Source organism: Callospermophilus lateralis, chromosome 18, assembly GCF_048772815.1.
Source record: "Callospermophilus lateralis isolate mCalLat2 chromosome 18, mCalLat2.hap1, whole genome shotgun sequence".
Classification (NCBI taxonomy): Eukaryota; Metazoa; Chordata; class Mammalia; order Rodentia; family Sciuridae; genus Callospermophilus; species Callospermophilus lateralis.
The window spans coordinates 47,034,373-47,061,317 of NC_135322.1; the positions used below are offsets into that span (position 1 = coordinate 47,034,373).

General features: G+C 40.6%; 1 protein-coding gene across 1 annotated transcript in view; it reads right to left on the reverse strand.

Moving 5' to 3' along the window:
- Positions 1 to 26,945, reverse strand: part of Cdh11 (cadherin 11) — a 147,692-nt gene that overhangs the window by 39,619 nt on the left and 81,128 nt on the right. The window contains exons 3-5 of the mRNA XM_076837914.2: positions 8,962 to 9,367; positions 4,641 to 4,935; positions 1,583 to 1,702 (exon numbers count right to left, since the gene is read on the reverse strand). Of these exons, the coding sequence (XP_076694029.1) occupies positions 1,583 to 1,702; positions 4,641 to 4,935; positions 8,962 to 9,189 (643 nt within the window). The 5' untranslated portion in view covers positions 9,190 to 9,367. The remainder of the gene's footprint in view (positions 1 to 1,582; positions 1,703 to 4,640; positions 4,936 to 8,961; positions 9,368 to 26,945) is intronic.

Here is a 26,945-nt window from a genome sequence, read left to right on the forward strand (position 1 = left end):
TAAACTGCATTAATTTTCATTTTGTTTGCTTCACTGTGCATGCAAATAATAACCTCATTTTGCTCATATGTAAAAATTCTGAAGTTTGAGTTCCCTCCTGCATGGCTGTCCATGGCTAAACAAATATCTTTGAATTTCTAGCAGGATTTTTGGAAATCTATCTCTACATGTGATCATTAGAAACATTTTTATTGCTCATATTCAATTTAAAGTGGGAGGCATATATTTCACAGAATACTGTAAAATGCTAATATTAATTTTTTGAAAGAGCAAAACAAATGATTTAGGAATATATGCAATGCTTATACAAATATGTACTGTCTACTATCACTGACAACAATAATAAATTCATGATTGAATTCATCATAATCCCTGGATACTGGAACATGATTGGCATGACCACTCTGCACTTCAATCTCAAGGAGGATGTGCAATGTTTTTCTCTCTGAAGATAAGGTAGTACTTGTCCTAAAAGTATAAAAGGAACACTGAAGAAACTCAGTCCTGATCTGTCTCTTCCTCCCCAACACTTGTCTGTTTCTGAGCAATACCTAGAACTCATTTCATTTTTTTTCCTTATATGTTAAAAAATTTGGTAGGTTCCAACCAGTAGTTATTCGTGCATCCCTGAGACAAAGAAGGCTCCAATTTTTAACATGTCGACAATCTAGATGAAGTCCCATATGTATTTTTGGTTATCCTGGAAAGGGTTATGAGAAATGCCTTTGAGAAATCATAGCAACTAACTGCATAAATCATATTCTGAGCAAATAAATGAATACTTAGGTAAAAGGAAATTATACCAAGTAAATGAACAATATCTGGTAGGCTATGTATACACATTCATATACATATGTTATCAAATTAGTGATAAGAAGAGGCACAGATTATTGGTAAATATCTTTTAAAACAATGGGACATACAGACCCCTGAAATAATATTGTGGATGATCAGCTTTGTAGGATTGTAATGTTTATTCTAGTCAAGAGTTAAATTTGGTATAAATAAAGTGACAGATTTTGTTTTCTGTTTCAGTCATTGTATTGATTCACTTTTTTGGGTTTGCTCTTGTTTTCTGTAAGAAATGTATAAATTATTTATCTAGATGTTGATGTCCACTGGTAATCTATGCTCACAGCAGGGGAGATCGGGAAAGTGCTGTCTCTCTCCTGAGGCAACATGAATATTAACACCCTCCTCTGACACTCCCTAGCTTGCATAGTGGTCTTCAAAGCATGCTTTGAGAGCTACTGGTATTTACACCAGACTCCAAGTGTGGGGGTCTCTTAATCTGAATCCACAGTTCAAGACCTTTCTGACATTCAAGTTGAAGTTTGGAATCATTTGTGGTAACCAGGTGAAACACAAGCACAACAATAATAAATATGTCACACTGTAAGCCAACTGTTTGCCAGGCACATGCATGGAGTGTCTCATCCTCACAGGATTCCTCTAAGGTGGCCCTCTTTATTTTCATTTCAGATTTGGGAAAACTTGGGAGACCAATAGGTTTCGTGAACAGGTGTGAACTCCTTACTCCCAACGCATCACAAATCACAATGACAGTGACATTCTACAGTACCTGTCTGTGCCTCCACTGAAAAGTAGGGCTGTCCTTCAAGGATACTGTACACTAATTTAGCACTGTTTCCATAGGTGGGATCATCTGCATCAGAAGCTGTCACCTGGATTACTGATGTTCCTGAAAAGGGGAATAAATTAATTAGAAACATCCCTTGGCTTTTCAAATTACGTTCTTGTTTACAAAGTTTTATTTTAAAATGAAACTCAGAGGAGGGCCTCACAATCAGTCAACAGATTCTCCATTTCCTGGAGTTGAGATGCAAAGTGATCTTTATTTTTCCCTTTCTTCCTTCTCTCTTTCTTTCCTGTTTCTTTTAATTGCATGGTTTAAAACAAAACTTTCTATATTCCTATTACATTCCGCTATGCTTAGTAGTTAAAATAATAATATGAACATCATTGCCCAAACATTCTAAGGCTCATGCAATTGAAATGCTCAGTATATCAAATAATTAAATAAAAATCTTCCCAAAGAGCATAATAAATGAAAATTAATGATGAATTGCGTTTCACGAAAGGACAGAGTGCAACCTTCCATCTGTAGCCTGGCAATAAATATATCATTTATTGTAGCCTTGCATGTAATAAAATTGTGGCTAATACTACATTTTAATTAATTTATGGCTATAAATATTGTGCAGAATGTTGTTCCCTACTGACATGAAAACAGCATCTTTCCACCTCTAATCAATCTAGCAGCCACATGACAGGAGCTCACCAGCAGGCACCTAGTGTGATCTGAGGCATGCATTCATGGGTCCCAAAGAGGATAAACCAGTGAACTGTTCTTTGCTGCTCACAAGGACCAAATATCTGGGGTATGGCACACTGGAGAGAGGAAAGAGAAGCTGGAAGTAGAAAATTGTCAATTTCCCAACCTCTCTGCACCAGGCACCATTTGGGACTCATTCCATGCATTCTGCCAGAATTCCTCTGTTGGGTGTTTTTTATATCCATTTTACTTGTGGGACATTTGAGTGAGAGGTATGATGTTTTGCAATCTCTTTCACAAATTGTTTATGGCCAGAGTCAGGAGTCTAGCCCCAATTCAGCAAGCAAAGAAAACAGCTGGTTCCTTCCGGACATTTTCATCAGAGAAGAAGGATCTGTGTGGGAGGCAAGGAGGCCCAGAGATGTTGTTTCTAACTGTTCTTACTTTACAGTGTTGTCAGGGACTTTCATCTCCTGTCCAAGTAAATCTCACTCTTTTCTGGTTACCTCCCATAATTCAGTGTTTCTGCGAATGGTCTTTTTTGAACTCTTCCCAAGTTCAAATCTCCAATGGAGACTTTACAAAGGAGAAAAGGATCATATCACAGCTAAGCAAATTACTAGTTTTCATGATTAATTTACTTCTAAAACTTTTGCTAAGTGCTTTTCAACTCTTTGTATTTTAAATCCATTTTACTTAACCTTATTTTATGGATGATGAAATGCAAACTTAGAAAGGTATGAGAAGTTGCCTGGGTTCATGTGGCTGGTCAGAGGTACAGCAAGGATTGTGTCCCACCCAGGACTCCACTTTTATATGCCATTGTGGACAATCTGGGTGCTATACTGAAGCACCCAGGACCATAGTGCTGAGAACAATAAAAATTCCTGTGGTTTATCCTTTTAGATAGCTAGCTTTCCCATACCACCTCTCTGCTGTTCTCGCAGCTCAGTTCCTGACTCTGCCGTCCCCTATTTATACAGATTTAGTTGATGTCTATTATTTCTCAGTAGAATCCAGACCTGTTTATTGAGAAAGTTAAAAAAAAAAAAAATCCTCTGTGGGAAGTGGGAAGGGAAGAGGTTGGAAAATGGCTTGACCTGATTTCACAAAGTATGAGAAGAGCTTGAATTTACTTGGAAGAGGAAGGAGGATCCAAGAGGCTCCCATATGCAGAGTGGGAGGGCCTTGGGGCTGTCAGAACACATCTAACATTCTTGAATTAGCTGACCCTCATACTTAGGACTTGGTTTGCTCATTCATCAAAATGGACTGTTTGATGCTGATGGTGCCTACATTCGTTTGAGCTCATGTGATCACATGCACCCCTGATCAGAACAGGCCTGCCCACTGTGTGAAAGACGGACCTTTTGTCATCTGAGGTGTGCTTGTCAAAAGACTACAACTGCATGTGTGCTAGAAAGCCAAACGGAAGTTATTACCAGAAGGTGGCCACTCGCAGAATGCCTTCAGAGTCTTACCACTTAGCAATGCAGTCTGCCTTCAAACACACTGGAATGACACACCTACTTCTAAATCCACAGGTATCATAATGTGGTGAAGTGAACTGTGCATTCTGGATCCACTTAATCATGCAGATGACCCTGAGTAAATTAGTTAACCTACTTCTGCCTTGTGTTTCTAATCTATAAAATAGACGCAGTTGGACCTGGTACATTGCAAATAAATAATTATGTAATCACATAAAAAATTTAAATAAAGCTGGGCATGGTGGTGCACACCTATAATCCCAACAAATCGGAAGGCTGAGGCAAGGGGATCACAAGTTTGAGGATAGCCACAGAAACTTGACAAGGCCCTAAGCAACTTAGTGAGACCCTGTCTCAAAACAAAAAAAAAATTAAAAGGGTTGAGATGTGGCTTAGTGTTTAAATGCCCCTGGATTCAATCTCCACTATACCCACCCTGAAAAAAAAATTAGATAAAATATTATTAGATGGTCTCCATCCAACAAAGACTACCATTGCTATTATTTACTGAACACCAACCAATATGGCCCATTCCCATTTCACAGAGGAGAAAATGAAGGATAAGAGACTAGATATGATTGATTCTGATTCATACACCTGAGAATACAAAGGTCAGAATTACCCAGACTCAATCACATTCTTCCCTCTTCTCTGTCCTTTAAAAAAACCTTCAGCTCTAATACCTCAAATCCATTTGAACTTCCTACTACACCAGTGAAAAATTGGGGTTTGTTATTTTTTCACAAAAGATACAGCACAAGTTCTACTTCCTGACTGGGGAGGACAGGCACCAAATTGGCCACTTGCAGGGACACCAGGTAAGAAAGTGGAGCAGGTCTTCCCCACTTACGCACCCACATTGGACCTCTCAGGCACATTGGCATGATAGGTCTCATGCAGAAACTCCGGAGGGTTGTCATTAATGTCCTGGACCTTGACGATGAATTCCGAGGGTGGTTCCAGTGGCCGGTTGGTGTCCCTGTCCACTGCCTGAGCCATCAGTGTGTACTGGGCTCTCTCCTCTCGGTCCAAAGTCTTGGTGGCATGAATGTTCCCTGATTTGTCATCAATCACAAAAATGGTTCCGGCTCCTTCACCTGAGAGAATGTATTTAATGTTCCCATCACCAGAGTCAATATCGGAATGAAGCTAGGAAAAGAGAAACGGAGATTTGTAATTTCACAAGTGGTGGAGCAGGGAGAAAGTGACCCACTCTGATTGCTACAATCTCTGCACACACATATGTGCATGTGCACACATACACACATCATAAGAGTTCACCCTTATTTTACAAATGAAGAGACAGAATCTTAAGGAAGATCTTTGCCTTGGCCAGGGTCACACAGCTGAGGAACAACCAGGCCAAGGTTCAAACATTTTTCTTTTTCATTCTAAGATTCATTCTCTTCCTTTCCTTCATTCCATACACATGCGCACATTCAAAATATACACACATACGCATATATCATAATATTCATTTTGAAAGAAATGCATCATATTTTTAAAAATACATATATGCATTTATGTAATCATAAGTCTTTCTGGTTTCGGGCTCCTTATCCTTCATCTTCTCTGCTCAGAAGTCACCATTTTTTTACCAGATTCATGTGAATCCTTTGGAAGATATTCTCATCTACACAGTTGCAAGTAGATCTCTACACTCACATGTGTCCTCCTAGCTTATTTTTACCCAATAAAAGTCAGAGCACACACTTCATTCCTCACCTTGCCATTTTCCTCTAACAGTAAATTCAGGTGCCCTTCTGCGTGGATACATCTAGGACTACCTCACCCACAGTGTGCATATTATTATCACCTCTTTTGGGGCTCCTCTTCAAGGGACCCTTGGGGTATGTCTAGGACTCTGTTATCTCTAACAAGTCAACTGATAAGATCTCCGCAGAATTGCTGTTGTGCAGCACTCTGATCTGCAGACACATCTGGGGATATGTCTTCATAGAAGGAAATTCCATTCTGACCACAGGGGATGGTCAAGTGGGATGGGGTAATACATGTGCAATTCCATAGACCCTAGAAACAACCTTAAAATCCTTGAGGTTTCTCCCTCTGGGCAAAGCCTAGGGACAAGGTGAAACCTTCCTAAATCCATACTTGCCAGGCTAAGAAATCACCCAGGTTCCTTGACTACCAGCCCTGTATCTTTTGACCTTGAGTCAGCCCTGCTTTTGGAACATGAACTACCTCCAAAGACCTCATTTGATTTTCCTGTGCAACGAACTCTCTACACTTTGTTGTTCCATTTCAATTTCGGAAGGCTTCATCCTAATTTGAGTTGTTTGACCCTCATGATGCTCTTTGTGGGAGAAGAGAAGCATTATTTTTCCTGTTCTCATAGGCTTCCACAGCAGGCAAGTGAACAAGAAACCCTAGATTCTCCCTGCTATATAAGAAAACCCATGACAAGCTGAAATGTTTTATCCAAATGACATTTACAATAATAAAAAAATAATTGTTATTACTAATTATATTTAATATTACAATGTTAATAGTATTATTAATGCTAATGAATTATTATTATTACTACTCTAATTTTAATTATGACTATGAAACACAAAGCATAGAGAGCCGGCCGGCCCCGTCACAAAGCAAGATTGAACATGAAGCTTTTTAAAATTTCCATATTATTTCAGTTTCCGAAAAGATACCTAATGGATTCGTGGTGTTTCAAATACACCAAATATTTCAGTTCAGAGGAATACATGTGGGGAGGTATTACAAAAGTCATGATGTCTCAGGGAAAAAAAAAAATGAAACTTTACTTCAGAGTTTCTTATTCACCACGAGCTGTGTGTTGTTGTGAGATCATGGCTGACACACTTTCAAAGAACAAGACCATTTGTGAATGACATAGGAAGTTATTTGATGGTGTATAACGGATGGACAGAATTGCTCCAATCTTCATAACATTTTCTCGTACAGAGGTGAGGTCCCTCCCTCCTGGCCCCCAGCCCTTCCCAGGGTGGTGGGGGTGTGTTCCTCTGTATTCTCTGCTTCCAGAATTGTCAAAAGTTAGGGGATCTGTCCTGTGGCTGAGGAATGAAGAAACAAGTCAAAGTGGCCAGAGACTGAAAGTTTGTGGAGGTCTTCCTACAGGACACATGAATCTGACACCTTCCTTAGGAATTAAACCGAGAAATTTCATGAGCAGCCAAAGAACTGAAAATTTTACAGAATACACTCCTCCTCGCGTTTTTTTCTTCCTACTTTGTTTTCAGATTTGCAAGTCAGATATGAATTCCCTTTCTCTCTTACAAAGAGGAGTTCCAGGACTGACAATGATATTTATCAGGCTTCACACAGAAACCAGTTTGGGCAATGAGTGGACTCTTTCAAGGGATCAGTCGCTGTGCCACGCCCAGCCAAGCCCTGACTCACAGATGGACAGTCTCCCTCCTCAGCAAGGCATAGCACAACGCAGACTGCATTTCCTACAAGACATCTGAACCTCTATGGTTTACCAAATTTGACTTTTTCAGGGAATCTTGAAGCACTCAACCTTGAATGTCGTCAAATGAAAGGTTGTTACAGAACAAGTCAGCTTCTCGATTGCTCTGATTGATGGGGAACTAGCCCAGCACCATTTCAAAAGGAAAATTCCTATGATGCAGCCAGTTTTTCCCGCCCACATCCATTCTGACATGAGACTCATGCTCAGGTGTGAGCTGCGGACACACTTTGACTCCCCCTTTTTCCTATGTTCCCTTCTAGTAGCCATGATCATGGCTGAGTCCACAGAGATGATGACATGGCTCCCCAGATCCTGCCCTCTGTGCAGCCCTCCCACTGTAACACATCATGGCTCCCCAGTGAGACAGTCCCACGGCAGCAGGTTCTGTCTTCTCGGAGTTATTTACATGGAACTCTGCACACGGCTCAAGCTACATAACCTCTGCCTCAGCTGAAGTCTCAGAGACTGTCTCTTCTACTTAATAGAATTTCCACCTCCTGGGGCTATATCCACAGCTTTTCATTTGGGGTACAAATGGATAAAATTCCTTTGGTACATTTTTTTTTTCAAAAACATGTTCCCAACCCTAAGCAATATTACTGAGGCTCCCTAATCCCCTCCAAGTATGCCAATGATATAGATATGAAATGTTTTCCTTATGTTAAGGAACAAAAGAAGATAACCTTGTTGGAATCCAATGGGTTCAAAAATGCCTCAGACCTCTGCCCTTGCCTCTTTCCCCATTTGTTGAGTAACTTCTGCTGGTCTTTTAGATCCTAAATCGTTCTTTCATTGAATTTCATCCATCCTCCTTCTCATTTTAGTTTTTCTCTCTCGACTGCTGAGGAGACTGTGTCTTTCCCCCTACACTCCAAACTCTTTCAAGCCAGGAATTATTTTTAACCTGGTTTAACACATGCCTAGCACTGCACCTACACATAGTAGGATTTCACTTCTGATGCTTATAAATAACAATCTCCTTGTCATTCTTATCACTACCATCTGAAAAATACCTGCATATTTTACCACAAATGAGAGTGGCGAGTCAGTTTCCCAAATACGTTTTGGACCCTCTACCCTTAAAGCTTTTTTGGTAATGCTACACAAAAGAGGCAGAACCTGAGTACGGCTAGGAATCTGAAACCACCTCCCATGGGATTTCCCATCCCTAGAGCAACAGGGATAAAATGATGCCCATCCTGTGACACCCCCTCACGGATCTCTTCAAAGTCAGGCTCAGAACCAGAACCCAGAGACACAAGCACAACCCTTTCTCTGATGCAAAGTATCTTGGGGTTTAGTGAGAAAGAGAGAAACGTATAGATATGTATAATACAGCAAAGCAAGGTATGATAAAAAGCACAAAGAGAGTTATGAAAATACAAAGGAAAAGTAGCAGAGTTGGGGGAAGAACGTGATCAAGGAAATGCCCCTCAGTTGGAGAATGATTAAATAAATTATGATCAGTTCCATTACAGTAGACTATGAAGCAGCCTTTAGAAAAAAAAATTATGGTACTGCATTAAGTGGGAAACATGAGTAAGTTTATATCTTGGGCAAAGACTGAGAGGATGTGTGTGCATGATGTTGGGTTTTCACTGATGTCAGATCCTGTGTGTTTTCCCTATTTGTTTTTTATTTTTATTGTCCATATGGTATTGTTCCCATGGGGGAGGGAAACAGGTAAGCAATGAAAGTCAGCTTACCCTGCCCACGAGCACAGGGTCAGGCCCGGTGTACTCCTCTATCACAAAAAACTGGTTCCAGACCCAGCCTCTTTTGGAGCGCTGCAGCACCTGCCCCTCCTTGCCCTTCTCATGATGTCCATAGAACGAGGGCCGCAGGTGGCTTCGTCGCTCCAGAGCAAATGCCTGGCTGTGGCACAGCATGCTCAGGCACACCAGCGCGGCTTGTAAACAGTAGTTCTCCTTCATTTTTGGTTACGTGGTAGGCACAGGAGAATGCAGCTGTCACCCTTCCGCCAGCCCAGCCGAGTGGTATGCCTTTCCTATGGTAAGTCTCCGGGGTACGTCAAGCAGACCTCTCCTGGAACGGAAGGTCTTCGCTCTCTGAGCACATCACGTCAGGGCTGCCCACTTCCCCAGGTGGCTTCTGCAAGCAAAGAGAGGTTTGATTAGCTGCAGGCTTCACCCTCACCTCATTTCATTTCCATTTAGTAAACAGGTTTGAGTGTCAGTCTTACCACTTGTCAGCCTAGGGAAAGTTAATTGATCTCTTCTGAGTTCAACTCACTCATTTATGAAACGGGGATAAGAATCCTACTCATTGCAAGGTTGTCGCAGGGATTAAATGAGTAATACACATAAAGTCTCTTAGCACAATACCTGGTTCACAGTATTTATCTGTTAGTGTAATTGATTGTGCATGTGTTTGGTTAAGTTCTTGTAATAGATCAACTTGGAGTATTATGAAAGCCCAGGAGAGGAACAGAGAATCCAAACTAGAGATGGCAGAGACTGGGGCAATTAAGGCAAATTATCTAGAGAGTAGAATGGATGAGCACAAGAAGGGAAAGAATGGGATATATTATGGTTTGAATGTAAGATATTCCCACAACAGCTCACGTGTGAGACAACACAAGAAGGTTCAGAGGAGAAATGATTGGTTTATGAGGTTAAGAGTTGGGTCACTGGGGCAGGACATCATGCTATATATTTTGTATCTGGCGAGGGTAGATCTCTTTGCTTCCCTCTGCCACACTCTTCTGCCATGATGTTCAGCCTCACCTTGAGCCCTGAGGAATGGAGTCTGCTATATATAGATTGAGACCTCTGAAACGGTAAGTCTCCAAATAAACTTTTCCTTCTCTACAATTGATCTGGTTGGGTCTTTTGCTCAGAGTGTCGAAAAAAGCTGACTAAAACAGGATACCTTACAGAAGGACTAGCATGACCCTAACCCTACAGGTAGTGAAAGGCACAACATATTCCAAGACTTTAGCATGACTGGAAAATGTAAGGAAAGCAGGCAATGGAGCATGATAGAGACAAGAGGTCAGGTCCGATCCCAAGGATGATGGGCAGTAACTGTGGAAGGTAATTAGACTTGAAGATCAGATAGGCCTGAATTGAAATACCACTTCTAGATCTTATAAGATGAGTGACCTTGGACATGTCAATCAGTTACTATGAGCCCCTGGGGTCTCCTGTGAATGACAAGGAGGACGAGAACTTTTGCACCCACATAAAGACTGAAGACCGAGTGGAAAACTGACACATTCTGGCTTGCTTCCACTTTTCCTAGAGGGCCACAATCTACCCCTGCAGGTCTCCCTCGCTTTAGGGGTGAGTGCAGATGGAGGTGCCCAGAAGAGGTGCTTTCTCTAAGGGAGAAATTGAAGAACAGGAATAACTCAGGATACCATAGCGATTTGGCCTTGGTAGTCTAAGAACTAAAGGAATTAGAGGAATTCCAATTTGTTCTAATTCCTTCCCTTCTGATGGTCTTTGACTCCGCCAAGCCAGGCCCCCTCTTTTTTTTTTTTTTTCTTTTTTGTAATATGGCAAAATGATATTTGGGGAACTTACAGATACAAGATAATTTCAGGAGTCCAATCATTGTTCTCGACATCACTTGTGATGGTAGCATGATAGTTACTTCTCAAATAATAGAAAGTGTAATATTCAAGATTTGTGATATGCGGGCACTAGGGTGGGTAAAAGTGTAAGAGAGAAAAAAGGCAGGTCAAAAATGAAGTGTTTGCCATTTAACAGTTTCAACCTTAAACACAGCATTTTAATAAGACACTAAATGTTTTTTTATATAGCAAGCCAAACAGACAATGTGGAAAGAGCACAGAGAGGCCCCAGGAGTGGTGAGATCCCCAAATGAGGAAAATAGGAAGCGACAGGAGTCTCTGGGACTACAGGGTGAAGAGTGAGATTGGGTGGGAATCTGCCCCAGCTTATCAAGGAACCTCATTATTTTCCCTTTTGTGACAATCTGCTTCATTCTCAGCAAAATGAAGCCCTTGATTGAAATTCTCTATACAGGCCTCCATCTTCATATTCGTGGTTGGAGCTCTGTTGAGAGATGGCGGGGGCCAATTTTCCCCCCCGACTCATATTATGTCTCTACTAGACAGGAAATCAGCCTCTTAATAGTTGAGTTTATATCTTATTTGATACATACCTGGGATCTGAGCTCAAAACAGTCCATCCACAAAAATCGAACATATGATTTAAACCACATACTTCAAGTTCAAAATTAATATTGCCTCTATAGAAATTCAAGAAGCAAGAGAAAAGGCAGAACATATGGTGCTGTGAGATCCCTGCCCATTTTGTACCATGCCAAGTATTAAACGTTCATTCACATGGTGATAAATTATTCTTGCATATAAACTGTGAAGTGTATTTGAAAGAAAGGGTTTAATTAAAGTCGATATTTCTGCACCTCTCTATTCTGGCTGCCATTTTGCTGTAAAGTACAATTATTTCTGACACCAAAGTGTTGAAACTAGATGACAACTTTTTTCCCCCTTTTTAAGAAAAACAATCTAGCTTAATGTTAATGCGTTTAAGAGTTTCCATATGACCAATAAATAATCAACCTTACCCTTTGTTAGACGGTAAAGCTGTCTGCTTATTTCTGTTGGAAAAGACAGTGAAATCAACTTGCTTGTGAATGTCATTGTCCAAATTCATTATGTTAAGTGCTCAGATGACTATGCAATATATAAAATTTTTTAATGATTCCTCTAGCTTTGTATAAGATGGGTTTTTATCACTTTTTGTTTATTCACTTTGAGAAGGAAAATCTATTTACAAAAGTATTTTTATAACCATTATTCTAAAAGCTTTACAAATATTAATGTGTCTGTTGATTTCTATAGCAATCTTGTAAATGGACATGCTTCTTGTTTGAAAGGAGAAGGAAACTGAGGTCCAGATTAAAAAAAAAAAAAAAGAAAGAAAAGAAAAAGAAATTTGTGCTAGGTTAGGCTTCTGGTAAGAGGTGAGCTGGGATTTGAACCCATGCCATCTGGGTCTAGTTAGTCTGTTGCTAATCAGCAAATTAATATCTCTTTCCATTTCTTTTGTATTTCATAAAGAAATTATATTGACAAGGTAATAAAAATGATAGCCTTGCAGCCACCTGAATGTGGGAAGTAAGCCAGTAATTGGGTGTACACCAATAATAAGATTATAATGAAAATATTGAAAAATAGATAACATTTCTCAGGTGCTATCTGCTCAATGTTCTTGCAAGGGATTTCCATGAATTGAGTCACCCAATCATTCCAACAACTCTACAAAACTCTACAAAGCAGTACAAATGTTATTCCTGTTTTACAAATAAGTAGTCTGAGATACACCAAGAAAAACTAACTCACCCCAGGTTACAGAGCCAGGAAGGAGGGGAGCTGAGATTGAACCCCCTGCATTTTGCCCAAGTACTTACATTCCTATCCCTATGATTCTACCTGTCATGCCTATGTGAGAAAAGACTGAGGATCAGATTGTAGAAACACAACCCCAGGAACACATAATAGACTGACCATGACAATAATTTCAGTTACAGGAGCAGGAAGGCTTGGGGTAGGCTATGACAAAAATTATGAATTAAACCCAAAAGAAAAAAAAAAAGAAAGCATTTCATAGCAAGACCAAAGAGGAACAGGAAGTAATTATATCAGCCCACCCACACAAATGTACACCCACGCCTTAATGAATTCATAGTGCACAAAAGTTAAGCTTTTTTTAAAATATTTTTTTCATGTTTCAGAATTTCTACATTTACAGGTTAAATATGAATATATAAGTTAAAATGTACTCAAGAATCCTTTCTTCAGGTTTTGTTTTTCTGTTCTTTTTTTTTTTTTTTTAAAGGAAATGTTTCTAGAATCTGGAGAAGTGATTGATGTATTCAGTGGTAGAAACTTTGCAGGAATCTCGCATGAAAATTAATAGGAGACCTCCCTCCTAAGAAGACCTTGATGTTGGTAATAATTAGGAAAATATATCAGTGTTCTAATTAGCTTTAATAAAGACCCCCAGGGAAGTTCTTGAACAATCTTTCCATTAAAGTACTTTCCATAATGCCTAAGCATTGGGGTTCCTCTAAAACATATAGGAGTGCTTTATTTTATGAAGGGAGCATATTGCTTGGAGGGAAAAATAAATGTTGTTGAAAGTCACAGGAGTAATAACATGACAGGAAAATGGATTTGCAAAACCACCAGCACTAGATGGAAAGCTCTCCCCTCTATCTTGAGAGCAGATAGCCCGTCATAAGCTACTGCGCCCTGAGCATAAAACTCTCTTGCTGTGCCTGCTTTTGTCTCTGTAAAAGAAAATGACATATACGGGTGTTTAAGTATATTTGGACTCCTGCTGGAAATTGTTACGGAGTAGAAAAGGAAAGAGGAAAGCACTTAACAAAAAGGAAACGGATTTGAAATTTCAGCTCTCTCCTCCCTACAGAGCTGGAAGGATCAGAGAAGACGGACCATTCTTTTTATTTCCAGGTAGCTAAAGACAGGTTATCATTAATGAAGGATATTACCAAGGCCCGCACTAGAATCACAATCCGTTCTGTATGGGTAAAGTCCCCTTGTTGGTGAGCTCAGGAGCTCCGATCTCCCCTTCAACAAACACAGCTTTGTAACCAATTTGATTCTATTATGCAAATTAATGCAAGCATATTTTATTCCCCATTTTGATCTCATCATTCAGCACTGAGCTGGTCTCTGGTTTCAAATCAAATCACAGGAATTATGTTTCGTCTGTGAAAAATCACTGAGGAAGAGAAGAGGAAGTATTACAAGAATTATCGAATCACGGGTCTTCTTCCCTGATTTCTGCACTGGCACGAACTGGAGGCAATCACTTCTTTTCAGGTGCAAAATATACAGTGTAGACTACAAAAGGATTATGGTGTATATTACTCCACAATAATACCAAATTCAAATGTTACGTATGCAGAAAATTGGCCCCTTGTTAATGACCAGCCAGTTCTCGAAAGATGAATGGAAATGTCACAACTGCTCCAAGGTAAGTCTGACTCTAGAGAACATCCGGGAGCTCAGCTTTGGAAGTAGAAAGATCATTCCCTGCTGGTGTATCATGCAAACCTGGACTTAAAACCTAGTTCCACCGTGTACAGTTTAGACAGAATTAAATTACAATAGTAGATACTAACTCTGGCCAGGCTCCTGGTTTTCCTAAAATTGGACAGCACGCTCTGGGCTCAGTACACACCATTTTATTGTGTTTTCACCACAATTGTATGAAAATATTACTCAGATCTTTATTCATGAGAAAACTGAAGCTCCAAGTTGTAAAGTAACTCATCCACGTACAGGCTGAATCACTGGCAAGGTTGCAATTCAAGTTCAAATTTGTATGATTACAAAACCTGTGTTTGGCTTGGGAATATTTCACCCGCCTCCCAAACTTTGAGAGTTCACATTCCTGGTCTTCAGTACAAGCAGATTGCATTTTCCATCTTCAAGCATCATCTCAACTATACAATTTTATTTGATATTGAAACTCATCTTTGTCAGATGGGAATTCCATTATGCTCTATGTCTACATAATAAGACTTTATATTCTTGGGTCCCCTAGCCAGAAGGTATCATAGGAATCCAAAGTAAGGCCCCTGATGTCATCCTTGTGTAACCATTTGGTACTTATTTATATCTTTAATAATTAAATCATCTTCAAGTGATAAGACGGTCATATGTTATGTGTGCACTGAAAAACTTAATATTGTCCTCTGTTCAGTCTTTAAGACAGACTTTTTCTCACTGCAATATTTTTCAATGTTAATTATTAAGATGAATAAAATATATCAACACATATAAGAAATCACACTGTCAGCAGTGTCAGCTTTGACTGTGCTCTCCATGAATGTGTGAAAGGGAGAGGGATTTCATATTTCATTTTCATTTTTTTCTTCTGCATAAGTTAAACTGCCTGGGTGAAAATGAGGTCAAAGTGGCAAAGATATACAGATGCTTGACATCACCTAACGTCACTGTTGATATGAAAGTCCTGTATGAAAATGCCCCATTGTCTCTGACCAGCAAATACGTATAAAACTTTATTTATTTGCCCATTCCTTCATTTGTCCATAACATTTCACAGTGCCGGGTTTGGGTGGGACTCTGGGAATAAACTGAAGTCAAGTAGCACCTACCTGTAGGATCTGTCACTGTCTTCTGCTAATAGTGAGAACATGACCTATGCAGATGAGTGATGGTAGGATAGGGTCAATGCAAACAAGACCCTGTCCAGGAGCAAGAATGAGTCAGGGAGCACAGCCCTACAGATGAATGTGTGACATATCAGCTGACATTTGCCTACTCCAGTCTCTTCCAAGTAAACCCCCACACCCACACCCACCAATGCCTGGAGCATCCTCCCTCATACTCTGAGGAACGACCACCCCTACTCCTGTGACAATCAAGCCATAAACCGACCACTGACTGCCTCTACCTCTGCCACGTGGCTCATAATGATAAGCTGGGTGAGTCAAATTCTCTTGAGAACTTGAATGCCAGAAAGCAGGAATCCTTTGCAGTTGGTAGAGGGGGCTGAACAGGTAGGTTGGGAAGGAACTGAGGAATGGCACAGCCTCTAACTGACAACCAGTGGTGGCTCAAGTTTTAGTGAAATTAGGACAAGAGCAAGTCACTCAGAAACCAAAGAGAAGTAAAGACAGCCTCTGTTCCTATGCTATGCCATTGGAAAAGTGTGGGGCCCTGTTTTCTGAAGACCTAGGCAATCGGGGACTGCCCTCTAGCTGCTATCTCCAAGGGTCCCAGCCCTGCTGATTTGATTCTGAAGTTGTATGAAGTCACATGCAATACCTTGTCCATCAGATGACAATATACTGCCTTTTTGCTGCCCTTATGAAAACAGGACCTAAACCAGGCACGGTGGTTCATGCCTGTAATCCTAGCAGCTTGGGAAGATGTGACAAGAGGATGGCTAGTTCAAAGCCAGCCACAGCGAAAGCAAGGAGCTAAGCAACTCAGTGAGTCTCTGTCTCTAAATAAAATACAAAACAACCCAAAATAGGGCTGTGGATGGTCAGTGGTTCAGTGCCCCTGAGTTTAATCCCCAGTACCAAAAAAAAAAAAAAAAAAAAAAAAATCAGTGACCTAGTAAACTATGAGAATTAAGAGGAAAAAGTCAGGCCTGTTCAAAGGTACATTACTGTAGTTGAGGAGATCACTTGTTCAGCTGTAGAAACTGCCATTTTCTTTGGTGCTGGGAATGCTAACAAGTGTGAGGCACTGGGTCCATTCCCTTAGCACCACATAAAAATAAACAAATAAAATAAAGGCATTGTGTCCATCTACAACTCAAAAAGATATTTTAAAAAAGAAAATGCCATATTCTCCTATGAATTTCCAAGGAAGATGAGGCAAAAAACAAAACAAAACAAAAACAAAAAAACAAAAACACCCAGATCTCTAGACCAAAAGTCAAGATAATGTGGTCTAGCATAGAGGTTCTACAAGTGAACTGATGTGTAACTTCAGGGAAAAAAATGCTTCTTTCTCAGGGACTAAGTTTTCTTTTCATAAAGTAGAAAGCTGGAAATTGCCTATTAAAGGTTCTTCCATAGCTACAGGAAACTGTGAGTCTGTGCTTCACTGGACTGAGGGACCTTCTGGGATGGAGGTTTTCATCTCATTCTAAGGTCTGTGCCCGGCTGATGGGACAGTCCGCTGCCCATCTCCAGGAAGCCTCACAAACATACAACATGATGGGAGTAGTGCCCCCTCAGCCTGGGCAATGCAGAGCCCTGTTAATGTGACAAGCCTTGAATCCTTGCCTTAGGAATGAGCCTTTTCTGATGGACAATGGGAATCCATTAAAGATTTCCAGCTAAGAGATTGGCAGGATTCAGAATATCTAAGGCATGCAGGAGAAACTAGGGTGAGCAGTAACATCTGCTAGGAAACAATGAACAGCAGGGGCTCAGGAAGAAGGGCTTAGAGGAATGGAGCTCAAGTTACTACTCACTGGATATATGACTCATCCTCTGTGAGTCCAGGCTGCCATGTTGGAAATGGGAAGCACACTAGCATGGGTCTCAAAGTGGGAGTGCAAAGATCAAAAGAGGTGATGCCTTGAGAGAGCTTTGTAGGGTACCTGTCATACGGGGAACATTCAAAAAAATGTTAAGTTTGTAAAGGCAAGAGCCATTTCTTTTCTGATCACTATTGTAAAACAGTAGACACTCTGGAACACAGTAGGTGACTAAGCTCAGTGAGGGATGCTGCTCCTTCCTCAAGTAAACAAACGCCTATTGTAAGCCCAGGATATGTGCATTGGCACAGCATGGTGCTTGCCCCATGAAGGGCCCCATACTTCTAATAGGAATTGCTAAATGTAAAGATAGATGTGCATGAGGGTGCTGAGATAAGTAATCCAGTGATGTCCAATCGAAATATAATGTAAGTCACATGCGTAATTTTGAAATTTCTATACAATATGTTTTAAAAGGTTCAAACATGGATGAAATGAATTTTAACCACATATTTTATTTAGTCCAGTATATACCAAATGATATCATTTTATCATGTATTCAATACATAAACTATGCAGATTGCCTGATTTTGTGTGTGTGTTTGTTTTGTCTGATGTCCTGGAACCACTGAAATAGTTCAGGGAAGAGGCGTCCTAAACTAGAAACAGAAGGCTTAGGAGGAAGAAAGGTTCTAAAACCCCTTTCTAGAGCCTTGCAGATGCAGAGGCCCTTGGGACTGAGCAGGAGGAGAGAAGATGAGACAACCGTAAGGGGAAACTGAAATCATAACATTGCTGACCCTGACCTCCTCAGGAGGAAGGCAGGTTTGGAAAGCAAAAGCACTGAGTATTAAGCATTTTAATCTTCGTGAAGCAGGTGGACAGGAGGACAGGTAACTCAAGTTCTTCCAAGGGTCACCATCATGAATGCAATCCTTTGTGTTGAAGCGGGGAGATTTTGTTACATTACTAAACTAGAACCTCAGAAGTGGATGACGAGGGAGGGAACTTCAACTATTGATTGTGCACTTCAATAGACAAGTAGGAAAACTGAGACACAGAGCTGATCAATCACTTATCCAGAATGAAAGGCAAGGTGAGGAAAAATCTCAAATCCTCACTGTACACAAGAAAAACAAAGGCACAGGAAGAAGTTACCAACAGGAGAAAATATTCTAACATCTTCCTTTCCCACTCTCCCCCAAACCTGGATTAAAAGCAATCTTCTCTTTCAAACCATTTTCAGAAAACAATGCAGCCCAGGCTCTATAAGGGGAAACAGAGAGAGGGAACAAGACCAGGGCCAACCGTCTGCATATTCTCCTTGGAGTCTGAAATCCTGCAGAGAGCCACTGTGTGTGGAACACTCCGGTTTTATAGGTGTAAACAATGTGGAGGAATCCTGCCAAGGTGGCCTGGATAACTAACTGACAGGGGCTGGATGTAGTCTTTTGAAATAATTACTAAAGCCAGGAGAGAGAGCACCTCAGACCCCCAGTGCTCAGAACCTTTAAATTCTGAGAAATGCATCCTGTGACCCGAGTTCACTCAGAGCCACACACGCACACTGGTCCGGTTTAATCAGAGTGTCTGGGTGCCAGCGAGCAGGAGTGGGGTGCAGTCAGGTTCTTCCAATTACTGGAAGCTGGCTTTTCACTGGAGTGTGGGTGAGTTGTTCTGAGAACTCCTTCCTGGTGCACTTCCCAGGTCCACTGCATCCTGCCAAAAGCAGACTAAACACTGCCACATTTTAAATGACATTTGTGTGTATCTACATATAGTACAGAGGGTTTCTTACCCCCCTTTATTTTTAGGAAACAGACACCAACTGTAGCCTCATAATTATCTCTTTGAAGCCCAATCCTTTCTTTTCAATGTATTAATGTCATTTTATCTGAAGAAATGTGGGTTTTTTTAAAAAAATGAAGAATAAAAGAAAAGTAATGGGATACAGCAAACGAGTCAAGTGCCTTGTATGTGTTCAGAGCATTTTCTGAAGCATATGCCAAGCCCTCTCAGACAGGCAGGACTTTCAAAGACAACGTTAAGTGTCTTTTGTGGGTCTCAGATGATATGGTTCACTTAATTAGATTTTCTGTAATCCCAGGTTAATCCTATTGAGAATTACAGACGTGAATTTTGACATGCCTGGCAGAAACATCTATTGTTCCAAATGCATTTCTGGAAAAAAAAAAGAACTTATTTTTAATTCATTACCAGAAGCCTTAGCACCAAGACACCCTCTCCCTCTCTCCTCCCTTAGGTGGAGGTGACCATTTTGTTTCCTTTGGATCACACTGTCCTTCTACAAAATTTAAGAAGGGCAGTTTTAATAATTCTTTGTCCTCAATGACATCACCTCTTCCGCAGGACATATTAAGTCCTCTTAAGATTTTGGATGGCAGCTAACTCCTCACTGAATTCCTTGCCACTGGGAACAATGGAGTGTGGAACTGACATTGTATCTGCCATCGTTGACTGGACTGATGGCTCTCCACCTTGACTGAGCATTAGAATCCACTGGGGAGCATTAAGAATTCCATTGTCCTTACCCTAAGCCACATAAAATCAATGAAAGTCAGGGCACAGTATTTTTTTTTTAAGATCCCAGGTAATTCCAATATACATCCAGAGTTGATAGACACTGGTTTAGAGTTACACTATCCAGTGGGATAGCAACTAGACAAAGGTGGCTCTTAAAATTAATTAACAGATTGGAAATGGAACCACTATATGACCCAGCTGTCCTACTCCACTCCTCAGTATTTATCCAAAAGAACTGAAATCAGCTTACTATGGCAATAACATGCATTTTACTGTTTAGAGCAGTATAATTCATAATAGCCAGGTTATGGAACCAGCCCAAGTGTTCATCAAGGATGAATGGCATGAATTCCCACAGTGGAGTTCTCTACTCAGCCATAAAGAAGGAAGTTATGCTATTTGTCAATAAATGGATGGAACCAGAGAAAATCATGCTAAGTGCAATAAGCCAGACTGGAAGAACTGGGAAATAAAATTGATGAAATTATGCTATCTGCATGTATGAACATACCCCAATAAATCCCATTCTATGTATAATTATAATGCATTAGTGAAAATGCATATATGTACATAAATAGAAGGAAGACCCAAAGAATAGAGGAAAAGGGAGAGGGGGAAGAAGCATGGGGTGGAAAAGGGAAGTACTAGGAAACAAACTTGAGCAAATTACATTTTGTGCATATATGACTATTTCACCCAAACCCCACTATTATGTATAATTATAATGCATTAATGAAAAACATAAAAAATTTAAAAATTAACATAAATTTTAAGACAGTTTATCAATGCAATAATCCCATTTGAAGTGTTCAGCCTACTCATTTCATTTCAAGTGGTTACTTCTATCACTGCTGCAAATGACCCTATCTGCCAGTGTGGATTTTAGGATCTAAAAATCATCATCTGAATCATAAAATATCTGTTTGATGGCTGAGTGTGTACAAAGAACACAGTCGTGGGTATTCAAAGACCTGCCCCTATTTCATGCAGTGTCCAATAACTGAGACCACAGTTTTCCTATCCATGCAAGGAGGGGTTGGGCAACATGGTGGGTGTTTCTCCAAATGAGATCAGCAGTGTACCCTGAAAACTCAAGGGATGACGGCCTATAGTGGGTAGGCTAAAACCCCTGGCTCTGCTGTCCACCACAAAGAGAACAGATGGCGAGGCTCAACAAAATTTCTCTTTGAAAAGCCTGTCTGCTATGTTATAAAAAAAAAAATAGAGAGAAAGCAACACTACGTGTGATATTTTGATCCCTAACAGACTCCCAGCAGCAAGTTCGTAAATTCCTGCTTCAATGCCCATAATCTCCTGGTACGGGGAGGAGACCTCAGTTCAGGGAGCCAGGAGCACTGACAGCTGACAGCTCACTTCTCCTCGCACGTCTTCTTTCTCTTATGAAGAAAAGGACGAACGATGCCTGACCTCCCTCCTTCCGGAGTTAATTTGAGGGTCAAACGAGATAATGGATGGCGAAGCTCTTTATAAAAGCATAATGTGGGCTACACAGGTGAGGAGAGGGATGAGAGAGGCTGACAGCAGTGGCAACTTAGATTTCTGTAGCTAATTTTAAAAGCTTTGGCTTTTAACCTTTGGTATTATGGACTGTAGATAAATGTAAACTATCTTTTGTTATTACAAGAAAGGGTATGGGATTCTTTCCTTTTCTCGGATAAGGACATAAAATCGGCCCGGATGCTGCAAATGGGTCCCTTTCATGGATGCGGCCACCCTTTTGTTGGCCCCAGGACATGAAGGGATTCTGTAGCACAGACATGTGAAGGATGCCGAGCTCTGGTCCTTGGCAAGGGGATGGGGTGCATGGTGGGGAGAAGCAGATGGCTGAGTCTGATAAGGAAAGCTGATACAAAGCAGTGACAGACTCAATGGGGATACAGCTTAGAAGTCCCTCTGCAGAAACTCTAGGCCTCTCAATTATCCATGATATCGGCTGATAATGGAGCAATCATGGGAAAGCTAACAAAAGCCACCCGACAGATAGAATGGGCTTCCCTGGCCAGATTAGTTCTAGGAGGTCATCTTGTCAAATCGCTCATCATCCATCAAATTTCTATTTGAAATAACCCCATCCATTGGTGGGCAGGCCTATGACTGAGTTACCATGTACCACATAGCTTCTTTCCAATGAGGACTGGGCCATGTCACAGACACTATGCCATGTGATTCCTGTACATTCTTGATGACCTATTTCTCTCCAGCCATCTTCATGAAGTTGGTGTCATTGCCTCCATAAGGAATTCAGGTAAGAAAACAAGGGCATGAAGCACTCTGGTTTGTATTTAGTTTATTTCATGGGTCAGCCATTGCCTAAAATGGAATTTGTGGCTATATAGGGCCCACAGGAAACCCCTTTCCCTTCCACCCTTTGACATTGAGCTAAGATCTACTTCTCTGCTAGTCTCCTGAATTTTGTTCTCTGGAGATGCTCAGAACTCAGCCAGCCTTCTTTTTATATAGCAACCTTTTGAAACATACTTGTGAGCACTAGGATTTCTGCAGTAGTTAGGTGCTAAGAATTTCGAGAAACATGTTGTCTTCAAGGAACTTACAGGTTGCTGGAATTTTTAGAGCATAAACCTTCCTCTTAGGGTGCTGCATTCCCCACCTTAGGCATGACCAGCTCTTTCCACACTTGCTTAGAGGAATTGTCCCATTATTCCTCAGATGTCCCTCATCCTGCCCACCTCTTCCTCATAGTCCCTGAATGAATGAATCCTGATTTTCAAACCTATCTCCCATAACCTTCTCTTACTAGAGCAAAATTTTGTTCTACCTGTTTCCCTGCCTAAGTCTCCAAAGAAGGTGCTAATAAGAAATAAAAAACAAGGTCTGCAGGGAACTGGATGAAGGCAGCAGATAATAAATATCTTCCAGCAAATGGAGTCAGCCTAATAGGAGACAGCTCTGTGAGATGTCATAAGCTAATGGCTGTGGAGGAGAGTGGATATGTTGCTCACGAGGCAGTATGTGGTTTCACAGGCGTAAGTTCTACCTAGGAAAAGCATATGCAGTCAGGGATATGTTCCCTCTGCTCTCAGGGGTCTTCCACGTTACTGACCAACTGCATCTTCTTCTAAACAGGTTACTAGAAGGCTAAATTTGCATTCCTTGGCAACACTGGTTGGTTGGAAAGTACTCTTTGGCATTATTCCCTGAGGGGAAACCTCTTTGAAATACAGGTGCCTGAATCAATCAAGGGACAGATGAGGAAAGATCACCAAAGCATGGTTGCTAAGCATGTATCTGTCAACAAGGACTCGCTACCCTCCTGCTAAGACATCCGTGACAGAGATAACTACTCTTTCCTCTTAAAGAAGACTGCCCAGGACATCACAAAAATATGGCTTGGTCTCCTGCTTCAGAGTCTGTTCCTGCCTCTGAACCCAACCAAAGCTTTAGCTTACACTGTCTGCAACCCTGAAGACTTTTATCCTCTATCTGTTTCATGCCTAGAGATTTTCAGATATCTCCAGAGTTAAACCCCAGCATTCTTATCTTGCTCGAATAGCACCCACAAAGGGAGGAGGAATTCATCACTTGATAGACAGTTGACGTAACAGGTATTCACACAGAGAAAACAGCTAACACCTCCAGAGAAAGTCAGTTCATTAAAATGAATGACACATGTAAATATTAAGAGAGGTCAAGATATATTCAGAATGGCACAGACTCTTCACAAGGAAAGGACCTAGGTCTGAAAGAATTTAAGTGGGAGTTTTAAAAGGTAGAACTGGAAGAAAGATGCTGTAGCCTTTCCCATGCCCTGGCACTCATCTGTGGCCATCTTTTCTGTATCACAAATTGATGGCTTATTTCCTGGAAAACCCACTGCCCGGTCCTCACCGTGGCTGAAGCCCAGTTTGACTGCTTAGGGCTTTGAAGTTCTGCTTAAGACATATCAGGCTTTTCTCTCTGCCTCTGACATTTTTTTTTTTCCCCTGAGGGGAGGTACTAGGGATTGAACTCAGGGACACTCCACCACTAAGCGGCATCTGCAGCCCTATTTTGTATTTTATTTAGAGACAGAATCTCACTGAGTTGCTTAGCACCTCGCCATTGCTGAAGCTGGGTTTGAATCCACGCCTCCTGTCTCAGACTCCTGAGCCACTGGGATTACAGCCTGCCTCTGACATTTTGACCTACCACTTGGAGTCTCACTTCTGTCTGGACAGAGGAGATAGTACATGATGCTGCTTTGTGCCCTAGTCTGTCTATCTCTGGTGTGATTGTCCAGCCTCCCCAGATTAACACAGATCAAGAACTCTAGGATCTTAATAGTGTCTATACTCTTAGGTAGGGTTGTTATAGCTCTACCCTTACACACACAGACACACCCAAAAGCCTAAGCCTGACCTTCCTTCCGCTCCCTAACTCTGCAGCTGGCCCTAGGACTGAATCTGCAAGAAGCTTTACAGAGCAAAGAATGAACTGAGCTCACCATGGCTACATAACTGAAATCCTTTGCTTATGGCAGTATTTCACCAGCTCGCCTAACTCCCTTCAATGGATACTTGATCCTCAGTACTGGGGTAACCATTAATATCTTGCTGCTGAACATGCAACAACACTGTACACATTGAGAACGTGACGCAGGGTAAAATGTCATGCAAAGACAAATCCTGCATGATGCCACTTATGTGAGGTATGTAAAATATTCAAATTCAAAATGTCCAGGAGTGGAATGGTGGTTGCTAGGCCCTGCTGCAGAGGAAATGGGGAGTTAGTAATTTACTAATCAACAGGTATAACGTTTCAGTTAAACAAGATGCATATGCTCTAATGATCTGTTGTACAGCATTGTAGCTACAGTAAACCATGCTGTATGGCACACTTAAAAACATATTAAGAAGGTAGATCTCATATTAAGTTTTATTATCACAATAAAAGAACATTTTATAAAATGAATTCAAAAGCTGGGCACAATGGTGCATACCTGTAATCTCAGCAACTCACAAGGTTGAGGCAGGAGAATCACAAGTTTGAGGTCAGCCTCAGCAATTTAGCAAGACCCTCACCAAATTAAGAGAGACCTTCTTACAATAAAAAATAAAAAGGACAAAGGTGAAGCTCAGCAGTAAAGCACCCCTGGGTTTAATCCCTAGTACTGAAAAAAAAATTATATATTTATTTGTTTTTAATTTGCAAGCTAAGGAGGAAAAGTGTAAGTGTTACACAGCTGCTAATTGAAAAGTTACTATCAAGTGAGCACAGTCCTGGCTTGGTGACATGACAAGGTGTGGAGATGTCACTTTGAGAAAATTGAGCAAAAAACACCAATACTATCAAAACCAGGAGCCAGAGGAAATGTTCCAGGGGACAGCAGAGGAAACAAGCAGACTTTTTGATGAACATATTTTAAAAGAAGCAAAGTCTCTTTCAAATAATTACAGATTGAAAACTTGGCCCCGACACTGAACTTTGAGTTGACGGATGAGAAAAGATGAAACTTTTTTTTTTCCCCCTGCAAATAGTACTAAGGATCTTGTCACAAAGACATGATATTTTTTTCCCCCACTGAAGCCCCATTGGAAAAAGGAAAGCATGATGAGGAGAAATTCAGATTACAGAACAATAGTGACAATTCTTTCACTTGTTCCTGGGTGAAAATTTTCAAGTTAGCTTCTTGGTGAGTTGGAGAACTACAGGTTTATGTGGGAGACCGCTGGACATCTTAGACACTGGTAGATGGATAGCTTTAGAGTAATGGCTTGTCCTTATTTTTTTTTATGTGACTTTGGTTATTCTATGCAGATTTCCTTTGGTTAGCTTTACAATGTCCTATTCAAAGACCATCTTCAGTATATTTTTAGAGAGGTCCTGGTCTCGATGGGAACTTCTCTGACATTTGCAATGAGGTACGTGGTGCATCAAATGGGCAAAACTTTGACACAAATGCTCTTCGTGCAACCTTCCTCTATGGCTTACTTCTCTGAAGTTGGCTCCCAGGGTGAATTAAACTCTTGCTTTGCTCAGATGAAACATTTCCAGAAATAATCATCCTGAATTGGAAAGAAGCACTTTGTGCTAGAATAGGAAAATTTCCATTTCTAATCACAAGACTTTACAAGTAAATACTGGTTAGGATCATTTATATTTGGAAATAAATTTAGAAATTTGATCAAACATATCATATAAAGCCTTTCATACAATAATAGATAAATCATTAATATGTGGGAACTAGGGGTAGAGAAATCAGATCTAGAAAATAAAAATAGAAGATCTCCAATTCAATTTTAATTTCTAACAAGCAAATATGTATGCACATATTATATGTGTGTATATATATTATGTCTCTGTGCATATATACATATATACATACGTCCCACATAATTTGGAAAAATTGTACTAAAACAAATATTTGTTTATATATGAAATTCAAATTTAATGGGAGTCCTATATTTTTATCTAGCAATTCTATTGTAAACTCATCTGCCAAAATAATGAACTGCATTAGGTAAGTCAATCCTTAAACTCCAAGTTATTTTTACTCTAAATCCCAGAATCATTTTCTTTGCAACTATCATCTCTATGAACTCAGAATGTTCTTGCTGAGTCTCCACAGATGCAACATCATTGGGCAGAAGAGATCCCATTTACAGCAACGCTGACAGTTTGAAAACTTTTCACATCGATGTAACTGAGGTCAGAGAAATCCAGGTTAGGATCTTTGATTTCCCCAGAGAAGGCAGAACAGGCCTCCAATGCTGACAGGTGACCCACAATGTAAAAGGCCTAAGGATGAAAGGATTATCCATGGTGCTAATTGATTGAGGAATTAGGGCTAATGTTCTCTTTCATCCTCTGAATTGCCACTGGTTTTAAGAAAACAACTAAGACCTAAATCCTAGGGTAAGGATCATTTATATTTGGAGCATGTACCAAACTGGATTAGTGGGTAACTTTTAAGATCTTTTCAGAATTCAGTCCTCATAGATGTTTGTTAACACATACCAAAAGTTAACCAGTGCATTCATCACACATTCCTGAGGCTTGGGCTGGGTTGTTCAGCACAGGCAGTATCAAGAAGATGTTGTCATGGTATTACAAGAGAGTTTGCCCTTATTCTTCTTTGTGGCTTTAATATCCTGAGTAGATTTCCTTTTGTTGCCTTTTCA